The following is a 16706-nucleotide window of genomic DNA, read 5'->3' on the forward strand; positions in this document are numbered from 1 at the left end:
AATTTCTCTCCTGAGGCGGGGTCTCCGGCATGGCAGGGATTCAGGAAGGACACATCCTTAGATGTATTTAATTTGCTATTGATGGTTGCATGAGCAGATACAGACAATGTGCATCTGGTAGCCCCTCAGCAGCCCCTGGTGGCGCAGTGGTAAAACTGCTGCCCTGTAACCAGAAGGTTACAAGTTCGATCCTGACCAGGGGCTCAAGGTTGACTCAGCCTTCCATCCTTCCGAGGTCGGTAAAATGAGTACCCAGAATGTTGGGGGGCAATATGCTAAATCATTGTAAATCGCTTAGACAGCTTCCAGCTATAGAGCGGTATATAAATGTAAGTGCTATTGCTATAGTGCTATCCATTGGACAGCTCCGAGGGCAAACGCTTCAGGACCTTGGCTAGCCCCAAACATGGTCCTAGAAGAGCTGGTTATTAAAGCAACATAAGGGGAGCGCTTCTGAATGCTGCCCAGATAGAGTGGATTGGCCCCTCCTCTCCCCTGGGGATAGCTCCGTTGCTTGAAGGGACCTTGCCCAGTTTCCCCAGTGCTAGTTCTTGTGGGGCTGGGGACCTCGAATGGGGCTGACCAATCCTCTGGGGAATCGCCCGAGTCCGAGAGTGAAGGAAGGGCTGTATCCTTGGGTCTTGGTGGGGGCTTCTGGCTCTGGTTGTCCTGCTGTGGGAGTCCTGGCAGAGCCTGGTCACCGGAGGTCTGGGTTGTAGGGACCTCCCACCCTGGCTCATCATCCCCTGAACTCTCCACCTCTCCCCCCAATGGGGGAAAAAACCCCATCCAGGTCATGACAGTTTCTTTCTCTCTCTTTTTTGTAAAATAGATTGGATTGGTTTTCAGAATGCAAAGAGTAAAAAGTAAGGAAAAAGAAAATAAGAATAGTATAAAATCAAAAGAATAGTCTGCATCTCCAAACTTACTATATACTTATTATCCACGAATAAAATACCATCTTATCATCATAGTTATCTGATCTGACCATATGTCCTTTCTAAGTAAAGTCCAAAGAAAACGTATGATAACGGAAAATTGGCAACCCTGTCAATTCTGAGCATCAAATTTAACCTGAATCTCTCTGGCTTCTATATCGTGTGGGTGTCCAGCATATTTTCTACCAAAAAGTTTTGAATGATTGCTTCAAGGCAAACTGAGGGCGGGGGGTGGGGGGAGTAGATAAAGGGAAGCAGTGGAGTAAAGTAATCTGAAATTAAATGCAGTTTTTCTCTGGTCAATTTAATTTAAGAATTAAAAAAAGACTACCACAAATGTACAAGAGCTTTGTTTAGAAGCCAATCCAATTAGTTGGCTAGTTAATCACTGATGGCCTCATCCATAGGGATGAGTGCTAACTGGTGCTATCCAATGAACTGAAAAGGAGAGCTCCATCCAGACGCCAGGACCCTGGCAGCTGCAGAGCAACGTGGCTTGTCCCCAGCCCCCCAAAGACACAGAGACATAGTTTGGGTGAAAAGGGCCACACCTTTATTCACCAATAACAATAATAACCGATAATAACCCTTAATAACCCATAATACCAATGTGACCAGCCTAATTCTAACTCAAACCCCCAACGCAGAACGGAGTAGGCGAAAAAACTCCCAACAGTGGCCAATGCGTTGAGAGCCAAAAATTCCTACTCGGCCCCAGAAGGGCGACCAGTCACTAGACCCGCTCTGCTCCAGGGAAGGGAGGGAGGGGGATGCTCGGCCCAAACGGAAGAGCTGGGGCAGGGAAATAGTAATAATAATAAGAGAGAGACCAGCCCGCCCGCCCAAATCATTTCCCCCCAAGTGAACCACAATGACATCAGGCCCAGGGAACCTAGCTCAATCATCCCAAATGGCAGGGAGCAACTGGCTCCATAACATGCCCCTCCTACCCAACCAAGAAACAGAAGCACGCTTCCCAAAACCCAACTGGGCGCCCCAATGGGAGGAGCTGGCCCTCTTGAAGGCCCCAAAGACCGACGAATGGCCGCAAACCAGGACCCGAACAGGAGCCGCCGATCCGCCAGCACCTGCCAAGAAAACAAAAGGTCAGAGTGGGCACTGCCACCTTCCATTCAGCACACGTAGTGCCACACCACCGAGGACTTCCATCGCCCTCTCCTTTGAACGACGTCCACTCTCAGCCCCATGCGAGCAGCCGTGGTGGCAGCCCCAATCCGTAAGGAGTGCAGTGTAAGTCCCTCCAAGGGAACCCCGGCCAAAGTCAAGGCCCTTTGTGTAACTGCCAGGAACTGATACTGGGTGAGGGGTTTGCCTTGTCCTCGTGCACAAAAAGGCAGCCCTCCGGAAAGGGCCCAAGATCCAGGTAACGCCGCAAGGCTTGCGTTTCGCGGCTTCATGCTCCTTACACGACTCTCCCTCCTTATGCTTGACTGCCGGTTCCCGAAAGAAAAGGCTAAATATAGCCACATATTCGCCCTTGAGGATCTTCTCCCGGGTAGCCGGGAGCAGATGGTCACCCAAGGGCAGACCCATAGCACCATGGGGGGAAGGCAAAATTCCCATGGGGTAAAACCCAGAGGTCCCCCCTGCACCTGAGATTGCTGTCGGCGGAGTTGCAGAGCCGCCCCCTCCAGGGACCAAAGCCGGCCTGTTACCCAGCCACACCTGCTCTGCCGCCCCTTGGAGCCCTGCAGTGATCACCGGAAAACCCAACGGAGGACCCATGCCCCAAGGCTGTGTGTAAGGTGCCCCAAATGGGGCAGGTCCCCATCCACCCATGGCAGGCATCGGCCAGGGTCCAGAGGGCCACTGGCCGGTGCCGCCGGGTGGCGTCGGTGCAATAGGCTCACCCGGGGACGGAGGCAAAGATGGATCCACAGGGGGTTGGTCCGATGACAGCGGGGATTCCGGAACCGCAGGAGAAGGCATCGCAGGAACAGGAACGCCAGGCACTGGCAACACAGGATCAGCCGGCTCTGCAGGCAGCACTGGGCCGGGCGGGCCCTCGCCCTTTTCAAGAGCTCCTAACCTGTCAGAGAGAGATTTTCGTAACTGTGTTCCAGCAGCACCACGCGTGCGTCGAGGAACTTCCTTCGGCGCTCCAGACGGGCCAGCCCCCTTGCTTCCAACAGAATGGAAGCCTTGGCCTTCTCCAGAGCTTCCATTCTGTTGATCAGGCCCCTAATTAGAACCATCTCCCCATCATCCTCATCAGAGGAAGAAGCTGGAGGTGCAGGCCGCTTGGCCCCCTGATAGGCTGACCACCGGTTTTCTCCTTGGCTTTCCTAGGCATGTGGGCGAATTGCAGGGGCCCAGAATCACCAACCCCCAATGCCACCAAAAACAACCCCGAAAACCCCACGGGCAAAAGAACACGACGGGCGTGGAGAGAAGAGCGCCCAGAGAGCCACTCGCTGCCCTCCTGAGAGACCCCCACTCCGACCCCCCAAAGAAGCCAACGGAAGAGAAGAAGGTCACAAAAAATGCCAGTAACCCCAAGGCCAACCAACACCCCCACCCAAACGCAGGGAGCGGCAGGGCCCCAAATAGGTGCCACCAATCAGAGCAACCACCAGTCCCGCCCAGTTAGGCTGCCCAATACTCCCCAGGCCAGGAAGGCCCAACCCGGACAAACCAAAGGCCCCAAGCCCCGAAGATGCCACCCCGGGGCCGATGCCGCCGCACTCCAGCCGCAGGCCGGTGCCCCCTCAGGCCGCTAAAATGACCGCCGATGTCCGGGGAAGCCGCCGCTCGGCAGGTCGATGCTACCCACCCAAATACACCACTCTTCCCATCCTCGGGCACACCCCGCCCCCCGCCCGCTCCGGTTCAGGCCAAGAAAAAGGTCTATGGAAGAGCTCCTTCCTCCACGGATGCTCAGCCCAAACTGAAGAGCTGGGGGGGGGGAACCCAGCAAGGGCCCAAGCCCCGGCCCCCAAACTGAACGGGCCAATCAGGTCCCTTTGGGGCCTCCTGCGGAGCGTGGCTGGGACAAACTCCCTCCCCTCCGCAGGAGGCCAAGGGGAGGGGCATCCCGTGTGGCTTGCTTCTCTTTCTTGGGGGCAGCTTGTCTGGCTCTTCGCAAAAGGACCTAAGCAAAATACAAAAGAAAGAAATATTCTGATCAATGAAGATGCAGAACTCTAGCCATAACCTCTATACCTCAACCCAATCTGTACTGATGTTAAAACAACATCATTTTAAAATTATCAACACCAGAAGACAACACGTAAAATGTTAAGATTTACCGATTTTAAAAATGAAGTGATATAACTTGCGATCATATGGGAGGGGGGAAGCTGTAATATACATGGTGAAGACGGGCCCGTCAGAGTTCTCCCCAGCAGGCCGTCTCCAGTCCTGCTGCTTAGGAGGACACCCAGCGAGAGACGAGACTTGCCTCTCAGTGGCGCCAGGGGTAGCCATACTGAAGGGAGATGTCCATTTCCTCCTCCCGCTCCACGAAATACTGCCTCCGGCCGGCTGATGTCCACTGAGCCGCCTCTTCCCTCGCTCTTTGAGCCCGCCGCCGCATCAGCTCCCGGACGGGCCGTTGCTCCTCCGTCATGGGCCGGGAGACTTCCAGGTGGGCCGGGGGCGTCCTCCAAGGGATGAACGTGTCCCCCTTAAACTCCTGCTCTGCTGTCGTGCGCTGGGGACCAGGTGGAAGGACCGGATGCTCCGTGGAGGCTTGGTGGGCAGGGAGGACGGGTCGGTGGGTTGGTGTGGGACCCCAAGGCTGTGGCTGTGGTTGAGGGGCCGGCGGGGGCTGGCCCAAGGTCCTCCCAGCAAGACCGTGCATCCGCAAGCTATTTGCCTGCGCCAGGGAGGAGGGCCGGAGCATGAAGGGACGGGATCCCGGCGGCCTCCACACTGGCGTTGATTGTGGGTGGGCCAGGGAGCTAGGGGGGAGGTTGGCCATCGGCATGGCTGCTGGCCTGGCCATGGAGCTGGGCGGTGCCTTCCCCGCTGGTCTGCTTGGCAGGGCTGCCAAAGGCCTTGGTGGTGGCTCGGCTGTGCTTCCCGATGGTGGCCTTCCCATGGACATCGCTGGTGTCTTTTGGGGCACGCTCTGCCCGGGATGTCCCTCTGCACTCTTGGATTTTGCCGGGGGGCCCAGGGCATGGAATACCTGCACGGAGTCCCGCATCATTCTGGCCAGGCTGCTCCTCGGAGTCGGGGGCACAGCCTGGGCGGATCCACTGGACTCTGCCCCCACTTTCTGCCTCTTGGTGTCCCCAGCTTCGGCTTCAGGTGGTAGCAGCCGTGCTTTCCCCCTTCCTGGCAGGACCTGAGGCATTCTCAGCAGCTTCTGGCCTGGCATGCTACCTGCTGGTTTGGTGGGCTGATGGGGTTGGACGGCCAGCTCCAGATGGCAAGTGGGGATCTTCTGTGCGGTTCTCCCTTCCTTCTGCTCCAGGGGTGCTTTGGCCGTCTCTCCCGATCTCGCCTCCCCCTCAGCCTTTGGGCTTCCCCGTGGCACCTTGGGTGCTGGCACGCTCTCTGCCCCTGCTGCCCTTGCCCTCTTTCCGTTGTTCTCTGCTGGGAGTTTCCTGCCCACCAACTCCCCATATGTACGGTCCTTGGTCTTTTTGGGCGCCAAGGAGATGGGCGGCAAAAAGTCAAAGAGCTGCACCCTTGGCTTGGTACATTGGGTGCCCTTGTCTCCTGGGGCTACCAGGTGGGAAGCCGTTCCCTTTGCGAGCACTTTGGTGGGCTCTGGTGGAGGAGGCGGGAAGAGGAATTCCGGAAGCAACTCCTGCTTGGGAACAAGGAGCTTCTTCCGATTTGGAAGCTGGATCTCCCCAGTGGGCGGGGCTGTTCCTCCCTTGGCCAGGCCTCGACCCTGCAGCTGCGGAGGAGATGGTGGGTGGCGCTCCTGGGTCCCTGCTAGAAAGGAAGAAGAGAAGTCAGTTTTTTGGGAAAAGACAGAGCAAGTCTGTAACTTCATCTGGCTCATTCTTTGTGGGCAGCTTTCCCCCATCCCAAGGCACAGATGCTGAGGGAGTGGCATTCCCCCCCAACCCACATCAGACCTCCACTCTTCAACTCTTGTTCAAGCACAAGGTTCTCGAAGGGCTGGTGGGGCCAGTCACGGGACTGTCCTTCCCCCCCAATGGTGCACACCCACCTCTGTGTGGTCCCAACTCTGGGATCTTCATTCTTCGTGCAGCACCGGTGCTGAAGCCTTCTGCCTTCTGAGTTGCAGGCTCCTTGATTTGGATGGCCAGTGTCTGCTCAGTGGCAGGAATCAAGACTGAAAGAGAAGGACGGAGGATGACCAGGGGATAGGTCAGGATCTGATCCAGAGCCAGCCCTGCCGTGTGGTAAGGGGAGGTGGTGGATGTCAGTCCTGAGGGAGGGCGAGGGAAGGTGGCAGGGCTGACTCCTTAGGGGGCTCGAGCAGTCACGGATGGGTGGGCTAAGGGGTGAGGGCAGCAGGAATTCTCATCCGAAGACAGCTTTCAAACATTGCACATCAGGGCAGACATTGAGTCATCCAGTGATCAGCTCTTGCACATTTCCCAAAACTCTGGGCTGTGTTTCAGAATGCATGCTCTGTTCCTATGGCCAGGCCTGGAAAGGTGCCCCCCTGTGTGGAGTGGGAGCAGATGGCGTACTCTAGAAATGCAGCCCCATGGCTACAGGGATGAGGGGCAGTGGTGAGAGAGCTGTCTATGGGGAGAATTGTTGGCCCTCTTGGCAAAGAGCCGGGGAATGCTTCTTGATCTTCTTCCTCCCTGGAGAAGATCAGGGCTCCGAAGAATATATTTCGAAGACCTCAGGAGAACAGGGGCGTAACGATAGGGGGGCAGGGGGGGCACGTGCCCCCGGCGCCACTTGGTAGGGGGTGCCAAAAAGTGCCCCTGCCGTTCCCCTTCCTTTCCCCCCAATTTTTTTTTTTTTCAAAAAAAAATTTTTTTTAATTTGAGTCCGGGTCAGCGGCGGCACCCCTCCCCCCCCCTTCGCGCAGGCGCAACTTGCCAGGGTGGGTGGGATGGAGGAGAGAGGAAACAGAAGCTGGAGGCGGGCCACACCACCTGTTTGAATCATGTGGCGGCCAAGCCATGGCTGCTCCCAGGAAGAAACTGTCGAAGTGAGTAAGGCTGGGACCTTAACCAGCAAATGGGAGCAGTTCTTGGGTGGGAAAACGTGGGGCTGGGCTCGGCGCGCTTTGCCCGCCCAACACACAAAGCCACCCCCTTTAGAGCTAAGAGGCTCCTGAGCCATGCGCCCCTCAAGTTTACTTTCTGTCTCCCTTCTCCTCGCCCGCCTCTTCTCTGTCCGCAATGAAGGGCTGGGTACTGCCACCAACAAGCAGCAAAAGTTCTCTTTCCCGCCTCCCTTCTACCCGCCCTGTTCAAGGGTGCAGGAGATCCTTCCATAAGCATTTGAGGATCTCCCCAATTGCTGAACTCCAAACGCACTTTCGCTTTCAGCCCAACACCCCTTCCCTCTCCCTTAGCAACCCCCCGCCCCCATGATCGGAGTGTGCCCTCGGAGGGGGGGTTTACTTCCGAGGAGACCCGGGCACGCAAAAGCACCACCGCAGCAGCAGCCACAACAACAACCAGCCTCCTCGATCACGTTGTTCCTTGTCTGTAGGAGGGATAAAGAAGCGTGGAGACAGACACTGGGGTCGCTTTTGATTCTTTTAAAAGTGGGCGGTCCCGATCCGGAAGCACGGTGCAGGCGTCGCCTCGGCTCCAGGAGGCCTCTTGGCTGCGGATTGGAGCCTCCTCGGAAGTAAGCCACGCTGATTCCGAGGGGCCAGCTTCCCCGGTTCAAAACAAAAAGAGAAGATCCCGCTCTTGCTCCACCCCATGCGTTCTTGGGAACTGAGGGGGAAGCCCCACGGGGTTTACTCGCAAGGAAGCGCTCAGTCGGTGGCGATCTCTAGCCCTGCAGTCGTCTGAGTGCTGGTATCGTGGCGCGGTACTCAACAGAGGCTTTTAAAATTCTGTTTTTGTTTTGAAAGCAAACCTGTTTCCAGATCATTTCCTGGCGGTTCTGTTTCTCTCCCGATTTTTGCTAAACGTCTAGCGCAACCCTAGCTGCGTTTACTCAGAAGTAAGCCTTCCGGAGCTCAGTGGGGGCTTACTCCCCAGTAAGGGTGTTTTAAAACTTGATCAGAATGATTAATGCCAAGAAAGAAACAGGGTTCCACTTTGCAAGGGGTGCTGCTTCCCTGCCCCACTTCGGCTGAGCTGCTGTGATGAACTGCATTTGGATTGCTGCGCTCAGTATAGTGACCTCCAGCTAAGCAGTTAAGGGTATGACTCAGTCAGGGCTTGCCTTGGAAGAAATGAGGGAGACCCTCTTGTTTCCTCCAAAATAAGCTCTTGCCGAGCCACATTAGGACTGCCTGGCTGAAGTTTGAATTTGTGCTGCCTGGCTGGAGGTAGCATGGAAGGTGGGACCGTCTTTGGACAAGGAGCAGAATCTCTCGCCTCTCCCTCCCTGCAACCTGGGACTCCAAACCACCATGATTGCAATGTAAGCAGGAGTTTGGTATAAGTCCATATCTCAGAACATTAGAAGCAAAATGCAGAAGCCAGACATAAAAAATAAAATAAAATAGTGAATAGGTAGGAGAAACAGGCATGTCTCAAATCTTTAAATCCACAAAGGAGGGGAAAGGAAAAAAGAATCACTCAAGCATAGCAAAACTCATCATTCCCTGTAATAATTTTGAAAGGAAATACCATAATACACCTGGTGTGCTGGGGATGATGGGTGTTGTAGTCTAACAACATCTGGGGACCTAGGTTTGAGAACCCTTGTCCTAATAAGCTCACAAGAAATGCTTGATGGGGATAGCCAGCCCCTGGTAGACAACTCTGAACCTGGAGATTCAGTTTAAGAACATAACCAGAGCCCTGTTAGGTCAGACCAAGAGACCAGACCATTATGCACATCCTACTCTCTGCAGTAGCTTGCCAGATGCCTTCAGGGCATGAAGGCAACGGTCCCTCCCCAGGAATTGGTATTCAGATATATTGCTTCTGAACATGGAGGCTCCATCTAACTATCATTGCTAGTAGCCCCTGATAGACCTTTTCCCCCATCCTACGTGAATTTGTCTCCTCCCAGTAGCCCTCCCTTCATCTTCTGGCAGCGAATCCCATCATTGCGGGGGGGGGCGCAATTTCAGTGCTTGCCCCGGGCGCCGTTTTCCCTAGTTACGCCTCTGCAGGAGAAGGATTGCGCCTGACACGTGGGAAGGACACAGGGAGCCCTAGGCGGCAGGACGCCCCTTTCCCAAAATCAGCACACACCTCTGGACGCACGGCGAATGTCCGTCGGCTTGCCGCTCCTGGGCTGATCCGGTGGGGCTGGGCGGAACCCCCCAGCGGCAGCGGTGGTGCTGCTGCCTTCTGATTGCAGCCGGTGGGCCAGCAGGACCAGATTCCTCTTGCGCGCCGGGTCCGCCCTGGCCGGCTGGGCCAGAGATGTTCTTGCAGCAGGAGGGATGGGGGCAAGCTGGGCCAGAGATGTTGTCTCCGCAGGAGGGATGGGGGCAAGCGTGGCATGTCTGTAGCCAGGAGCCTCCCTCACCCTATGCAAGAATGGTGGGAACTCTTCCGGCTCTGGAGGTCGCAGCTGGCCAAAGGATTGATGGCCAAAGAATTGGGCCATGGGGCCCGCAGTGGGACGGCTGGGGGCCAGCGGCCCAAAGAAGGGTCCGGGGAGATGGTAGGGGGATGCCGCCGGCGAGCCAGGCCGCTGGTGCTCCCGTTGCGGCTTCCGCAGATCTCCCTCTGCTGGGTCTCTGTGGTCCCTGCTGTCCCTCCCTTCGATGGATTGAAGGGAGAGGTCAGAGACCGAGGACCACATGGAGGTGGAACCAATGGTCGCCGTCGGTGTCTCGAGGAAGCTGCTGGGCGAACCGCCTCCTTCCCCGGCCGAGCTCGCGCTCGTACAGGCAGAGCCAGCAGACGGCCTCTTTTCAGTCGACTCATCTGTAAGAAAAAGGAAGGGGGCACCTTGATTTCTGTCATTCCTACAACAGCCCTGCAAAGGAGGCCCAACTGATGCCTTGCTGATGGGAAGGGAAGAGGCAACTACCCAATTGCCCCGAGGCCTCCCTCTGAACCCATGGCTTCAGTCACTTGGAAGGAGGCACCCACCTCCCTGCTGGGACGCTCGGAGTATTGTCCCACTCTTCAGGTGAGGAAGCCCAACAACCCTGATGTGGAGAACTAGCGGCACTCATGCCCCGCTCCACCTCTTAGTCCTGGAGGACTTCCAGAGGGGCTCCTGCATCTCATTGAGTTTGAGCAGGCCAGATGAGGTGGATGATGTGCATGCAGCTGCCACAGTCAGGGCACTTGTCTCTCCTCTTTTATGGTCTGCAACAGCAAAGAGTCGCTCTCCAAGGTCTGGGGTTCCCCCAACTGCTCAACATTGGCCCTCCTGTCGATGTAGGCCTACAGCTCCCATCATCCCTGGCTGTTGGCCGCTGTGGCTGGCTGGGGATTATGGGGGTTGTAGTCCAAAAAGAGCTGGGGAGCCAAAGCTGAGCAGGCCTGCTTTAAGCGAAGATGCTAAGAACTTTGCCTGGGACCTGGGGGATGCAGAGCACAGAGAAATCTGCTCCCCTCTGAGCGCTCTTGGTTCCAGGAGGCCAGAGAATGTTGTGGTTCGAATCGGATTCCAGAGTGAGAGGCAGTTAGCCTGAGCTGAAGGGGCAGCCCTGGGAGGAAAGAGGCCCTCCCAGGCGAACCGGGGAGGAAATTAAGCAGAACCAGTGAAAGAACCCCTTTGCACCCATTCTGCCTATGGAAAGCCTCTCCCAAGCAGGAGTCGATTCTTTTGGATACTCGGCACCGTCCTGGACACTAGTTCAAACACACCCCTATTACATTCCCCTTCATTAGGATTCTGATTAGGACTGACAAGAAACGTAATTCATTCACTAATGACTCTGAATAATTTTCATCTTCCTTTTTCAACCCTGATGTCCTTTCTGTCCTGCATGAATTATTGCATCATGAATTAACCCTTACCCCAGTTTCTCCCCCACCCCACCTTTCTGATTCTAGTTCTAGGTCCACTTTCTCCATTAAGCCTTGGAGATTCACCCCTTCTGTGCCCTTCATATGTCACATAAGCACCATGGCAGATGTTTTCCTGTGGGGCCATTGCAAGAAGCTCTTTGAAAAGCCTGCAGTCACTCAAGCAGGGACTGATTTTGTGGGTCTTTTCAGCAGAAAGAGCCCCCTCCCTGTTAGAGTTAGAGGGCACTCCGCTCCTCTTTCTGAATGGAAATGGAGTACTTCAAACAGGCCTTGCTGTAGCCTCCCTTTCAATGACCATTGCCTCCCTCAAACAGGGATTCCCAGATGTTGTTGACTACAATGCCCAGAATCCCTAGCCGAAAGCCATTGCAGCTGGGGATGCTGGAAGTTGCAGTGAACAACATCTGGGCATCCCTGTTTGAGGAAAGACTGCCCCCTACCTCCTCTGTTATGCATGGTCACCCCTACTGGCAAAATCTAGATTGTTGACTTCCTTGCCTCGTGCCTGTAAGACTTTGGAAGGGGCCATCGATGATTCCAGATAAGAATGAACTATATAAGAAGGCTGGGGGAAGGGGATAACCTCTTTGGACAGAAGGTAGAACAAACTGGAAAGGGAAGGTGTGGTATAAAGTCAGATAAAGGAAAGCAAGGGAAATGTGACCCAAGAGCAGACACAGGGCACAATCCATCCAAACGAATTGCCACCGAGTCCCTCCTTTATTCTACCAAGAAAACCACATGGCTTTGTGGTCTCCAGGAATCGACACCAACTCACAACCTTCCCTTTCTTTTTCCTCCTGGATGGCACCATTTCCTACCTGCCATGATGACTGTCAACGTCTAAAGAAGTCCACTGGACAACTAAAACAACAACAAGAAGGACAAGAAGATGTTCTCTCTGGCGAGAGCAGACCAGGCAATCTCTCCAGTGAGAGGAGCCTGCTGTCCGTACTCCTCAACCGCTGGAAAGTCGGTTAGGGAGTGGGCAACTGAAGCCCGATGATGCGTCATTGTTTATCGCGGTCCCTATGGCGACCTGCAGCTGGTGGGGGGGGGCAGAAGAATGTCGGAAGCGGGTCGTGATGATGCAAGATGATGTCATGGCCATCTTCACACAGGCTCTCTACCGATATCAAGCCATCCATCAAACCATCCATCTTCTTCACTTAGACGTTCAGAAGGGGAGACCAGACCCAAGTTCCGCAGAGTCCATTTCAAGTCTGTTTGGCCACTGAAAGTCTCTTTGGGGCTTGAATGGAAGTCCAGCCATCCTCTCAGCTTTCCTCTTTGGCATCAATCAATCAATTATATTTGTGCCCTACCCCTCCAGTACACTTCTGCTTGGGGTGGCTCAGTTAGTAAAATAGATATAATCTAAAGTAAAAGATTAATAAAATTGAAGAAGTGAAAAGATCAAGCTAAAACCATATTTAAAATGACAAATTTTTAAAGTTTCACATTAAAAGTTATTAATAAACCGCCTAAAACTAAGAACTAAAAAATTAAAGGACCTACCAAGCTATAAGCAGCAGATAAGACATTAAAAAGCATCTTTTAAAAGATATGTTATCGTGGTTGTTGTTTTTAAAACACTGAGGGAGTGAGCATGGCAAAGCTCTTCCAGGAGGGCATTCCAAACCGAGGGGCCACAACCGAGAAGACCACTGAGAAGACCGAGAAGACCCTGTCTCTAGCCCCCACCAACTGGCTTGCTGTTAGGTGGGTCAAACACTCATGAAGCCACTTGCGCCCAAGAGATTCTACAGCTAGATCTGACCACTCCCCTCTTCTCCTACCTAGCTTTTGGAATTCACACAACCCTGGTTCAGGAGTGCACCTGGCTCTCTTACCTTGGCTGGGTGCTCCACCTACACAGGTGGGGATCATGTGACCTAGCTAACTCTCTCAAACAGAAGTCGTTGACTGCTGTAGTCATTTTAGCCAGAAAATACCCCACTTTTGTCTGCGCTGCTTCCTTTGTTGATTCCCTTCTGATCTTGGCAGTGTGGAACTGAAGGACTGTACCACTTAGGGTTACCATATTCAAGCTTCCCAAATCCGGGTGGCCTGATTTGCAGATTTTGCAGATTACAGACAACTAATTTGCATTATTGATTGATTGATTGGACAGATTTGTATACCCTCCTTCTCTACCCTCCCATGTGATTGGATCCAGAGTAAAATCCGGAGTAAAATCCAGAGTAAAAGGCACATTTGAAATCCACGTCAATCCGGGTGGATCAATCCGGGGGCTCCCCCCAATGAGGCAGGGGAAACCATGTGGCTAAATGGATTGTAATTGTAGAGGACAAGAATGAAGAGCTCTTCACCACCTTATTTCCCACCAGAGTGAAGAGAACACAAGTCTTTCTTTGGGATACAGATCAATATTTAGTGACCATGTAATATTCAGCCTCATGAAAGACATGTGCTCCACCAGCCTAACAGCTTTGTGACTATGCAGTGACTGTTTTATTAATATAATAGCTTTTATGATCTTTATACTTCTACAGTTTTATCGCTTCATCACCTAGTATCTGCTGTTGCATTTCTATCACTTTGGTAGAATACAGGAGGGGCTGACCATTGCCTCCTCCCACGCAGTCTGAGATGATGCCTTTCAGCATCTTCCTAGATGGCTGCTGTCTGATATAGTACCAGTGGGGATTCGAACCGGCAACCTTCTGCTTGTCAGTCAAGCGTTTCCCTGCTGTGCCACACCTCTAACCATACTTGTAAATCGCCTTATACTTTGTACTGGTCTATGATCATAATCAAGATTGATTGATTGATTGATTGATTGATTGATATTTATGTGGAGTCAGGGGCATCACTAACAGGGAACAGGAGGTGAAAAATGTCCCTGGTACCATCAGGGAGCCCCCCCCCCGCCCCCCCTCCGGGCTGCTGAGCAACTGCTCCCTCCCTCCCCCCTCTCTGAAGAAGAAGATGGGGAGGGGGCCCATCTTTACCTTTTGTCCTGGGGCCCTTGCTACGCCCCTGTGTCGAGTCTGCACATTTATAGGGTTTCCCCACCCGCACCCCCTTGTACAACTGCAGTTTGTATTTCAAAAACAATTCATACCTGTGGTCATTCATGATCCATTTTAATTCATCATAAAAATGTGTGTATAAAGACAGGTGGTTTCTGCACTTCTGCTTATGATAGAAGATGAAAACCTGAAGACTGAGTCTAGTTTGTTTTGCGGCAGATATTCTTGGTCGTGGCAAATCAAAGGTAGTGGGGTGCGGAAGAGAAAATGGGGTGAAATTCTGCTCCTGCACAGTCCACTGGCAAGGACTTTTCAGCCACCTGTTAATGGGTTAGAGTGAGTGAAGTCGAGAAGCATCCGGCCCGGTCAGACGTTCCAATTCCTCATCTAATCTGGGGGTTCTCAACCTTGGCTGAAGCTATTCTGGCTGAGGGTGATGGGTATTGTAGTCGAACGACATCTGGGATTTGAACGCAGTGTTTAAAAAGGTGCTTAGTTTTATGCTTGGGAATCCTTTCTTCCATCCCTCTCTTATTCATTCATTCGTTCGATTTCTACACCGCCCTTCCAAAAATGGCTCAGAGCACTTTACACAGAGAAATAATAAATCAACAGGATGGATCCCTGTCCCCAAATGGATCACAATAATAAAACACACACACACACACACACAAGATAGACACCAGCAAGAGTCACTGGAGGTGCTGTGCTGGGGGTGGATAGGGCCAGTTACTCTCCCTCAGCTAAATCTTATGCTCCTTGCTGGGTGCTGGGGTTGCCAACGCTCCAGGATGGAGCCGGAATCAGCATCAATGATTCGATGACTGTGGAACGCAACCTTGGAGGTTTTAATGGCTTGATGTGGTGAAAAATATTGGACAAGAATGTCCCATGGTGGGGAATCTCCAGGAATCGCTTCAGAATGGGCAGTCTGCATGGACGCACCTCTTCCTTTCTCCTTTGCTCTGATACCTGGTCAGCTTGTCACTTCCGAACAGGAATTGTGCAGAGAGAGTGTAAGCTGGGCTTGATCTGGCCTTCTCGTTGGACCTTGCCCATTGCCTTCATTTGTTGATTGACATTGATATCCTGCTCGTCCTTCCCAGGAGTCCAGAGCAGTGTCCATGGTTCTGTTCCTCCCCACAACAAGTCCGTGAGTGAGGTAGAATCTGCTGAGAGATAGGTGACCTGTCCAGAGTCTCCTGGTGAATTCCATGGCTGAAGCAGGATTCGAACTCGGCTCTCCCAGGTCCAAGTCCAACCCTCTCTCTCTTTAGAGGGAACAGACGGAACAGGGAAAGCAGCAGTGCCTCTGAGGCTGAGCAGACTGCCGGACCTTGAGTCCTGTCTCTGCCCTTGGAGATTTGAAGTTAAGGCTTCAAGGAGAGAAAAGACTTGGCTTTCAACTACCAGAGCTCGGGGGGTGGAGGAGGGAGTGGGGCGACGGAGAGCCAAACTGCCCATCTTAACGCTGCCCGAAGGGGGATCCCATAACTCTGATCGTCAAAGGTCAGAGCTGGCTGTCACGGCCTTTCCAGGCTCACTTCCAGCTGCTGATTGTTTCCGCCTTTGAAGCCCTCCATTAAATGCAGAGGCGTAACGATAGGGGGGGCAGGGGGGGCACGTGCCCCAGGCGCCATCTTTGTGGGTCACGTGGGGGGGCGCCGCCATGACCCCTGCCGATCCCCAAAAGATTTAAAAAAAAATTTTTTTTAATACAAATTTCTCGGGCAAGGGAGCGCGTCGGCGCCCCCTCCCACGAGCTGTCCCTTCCGCGCCCGCAGGCTGCAGCACTCTCGCTGTCCTCGCATCGAGCGCGGGGGGCGGGCGGGGGGCGAGCGGGAGGAGAGAGCGTGACTGGGAGGGGATCGGGCAAGGAAGGGAAACGCGGCTTGTGTGAAGGAGTCGAGAGGTGGGAACACGGGAGGGTGGGGGCAAGGAGGGACGCGAGGCGCTAGGTGAAGTGGGGAGAGAGACAGGGTGGCGGCAGCGGATCTTTCCGGTGTGCAAAATATTGAAGTTACTTGGAGCTCGCCTTTGGCGTAGGGAACGGGCCATGGGGCAGCCAGCGCCCCTTGCTCTTTGGGGCATAGAATCGGGACAAAGGTGTGGGGGGAGCGGGGAGCGAGTCAACCTTTATTCAGTCCGAGAAGCTTTGGGGTGCGGTAGACACACAAGACGGGGAGAGGGACGAGAAGAAAGCAAACGGGGAGTGAGAGGTTTTCAAGCCACGGCGTTATTGGGCTCTGTGGGCCAGCATTGGGCAGGAGAGAAAATGGCGACCAGCAGGACCCCGTAGCCCCAGGGTTCCCTCCCTGTTTGGATTTGAGACCGGTGGGAGCGGGGGCTTCCAGCCAACCTGCTTTTAGCACAAGCTTAGGTTCCCAGAGCAACTGCGCCCAGGCGCTTGCAAAAGTCTCAACGCCTCCATGCGCGTGCTCGCGCTCCCCCCCTCCTATGACATCACGGCTCATTACCCGGGAAACGCCAATGACATCAGCAGACAAAAAGGAATGCGGGTCTTGGGAGTTGCTAAGCCCGTCGCGCGAGTAAAGGTTAAGGCAGTCTCGAGGGGGAAAGATTGTGTGGCGTGTGCACAATACAAGCGGCTTCCAAGTCCCAAATAGCTTTGCTCTGTCTGCAGTAGACATTCAAATGGCCAGAACGCAGAGGCGTAACTATAGGAGGGGCAGGGGGGCACGTGCCCCGGGCACCATCTTTTCTGGTCA

General features: G+C 53.9%; 1 protein-coding gene across 2 annotated transcripts; it reads right to left on the reverse strand.

Moving 5' to 3' along the window:
* Positions 1-1474: 1474 nt before the first annotated feature.
* LOC128334163 (nascent polypeptide-associated complex subunit alpha, muscle-specific form-like) lies at positions 1475-12344 on the reverse strand. Of its 2 annotated transcripts, none has more exons than XM_053270499.1 (6): positions 11803-12344; positions 9239-9922; positions 6091-6216; positions 4360-5846; positions 2810-4050; positions 1475-2026 (listed from the first exon to the last, which is right to left on the reverse strand). In XM_053270499.1, exons 1-4 carry the CDS (start codon positions 11807-11809, stop codon positions 4363-4365), a joined length of 2301 nt encoding a protein of 766 aa, XP_053126474.1. In that variant the 5' UTR covers positions 11810-12344; the 3' UTR covers positions 1475-2026; positions 2810-4050; positions 4360-4362. The 2 variants fall into 2 exon arrangements, with proteins under 2 accessions (XP_053126474.1, XP_053126473.1); XM_053270498.1 differs by having other exon boundaries at positions 4360-5849; positions 11803-12342.
* Positions 12345-16706: the final 4362 nt, after the last annotated feature.

The sequence above is a fragment of the Hemicordylus capensis genome, chromosome 9 (genome assembly GCF_027244095.1).
Source record: "Hemicordylus capensis ecotype Gifberg chromosome 9, rHemCap1.1.pri, whole genome shotgun sequence".
Lineage (NCBI taxonomy): Eukaryota > Metazoa > Chordata > Lepidosauria > Squamata > Cordylidae > Hemicordylus > Hemicordylus capensis.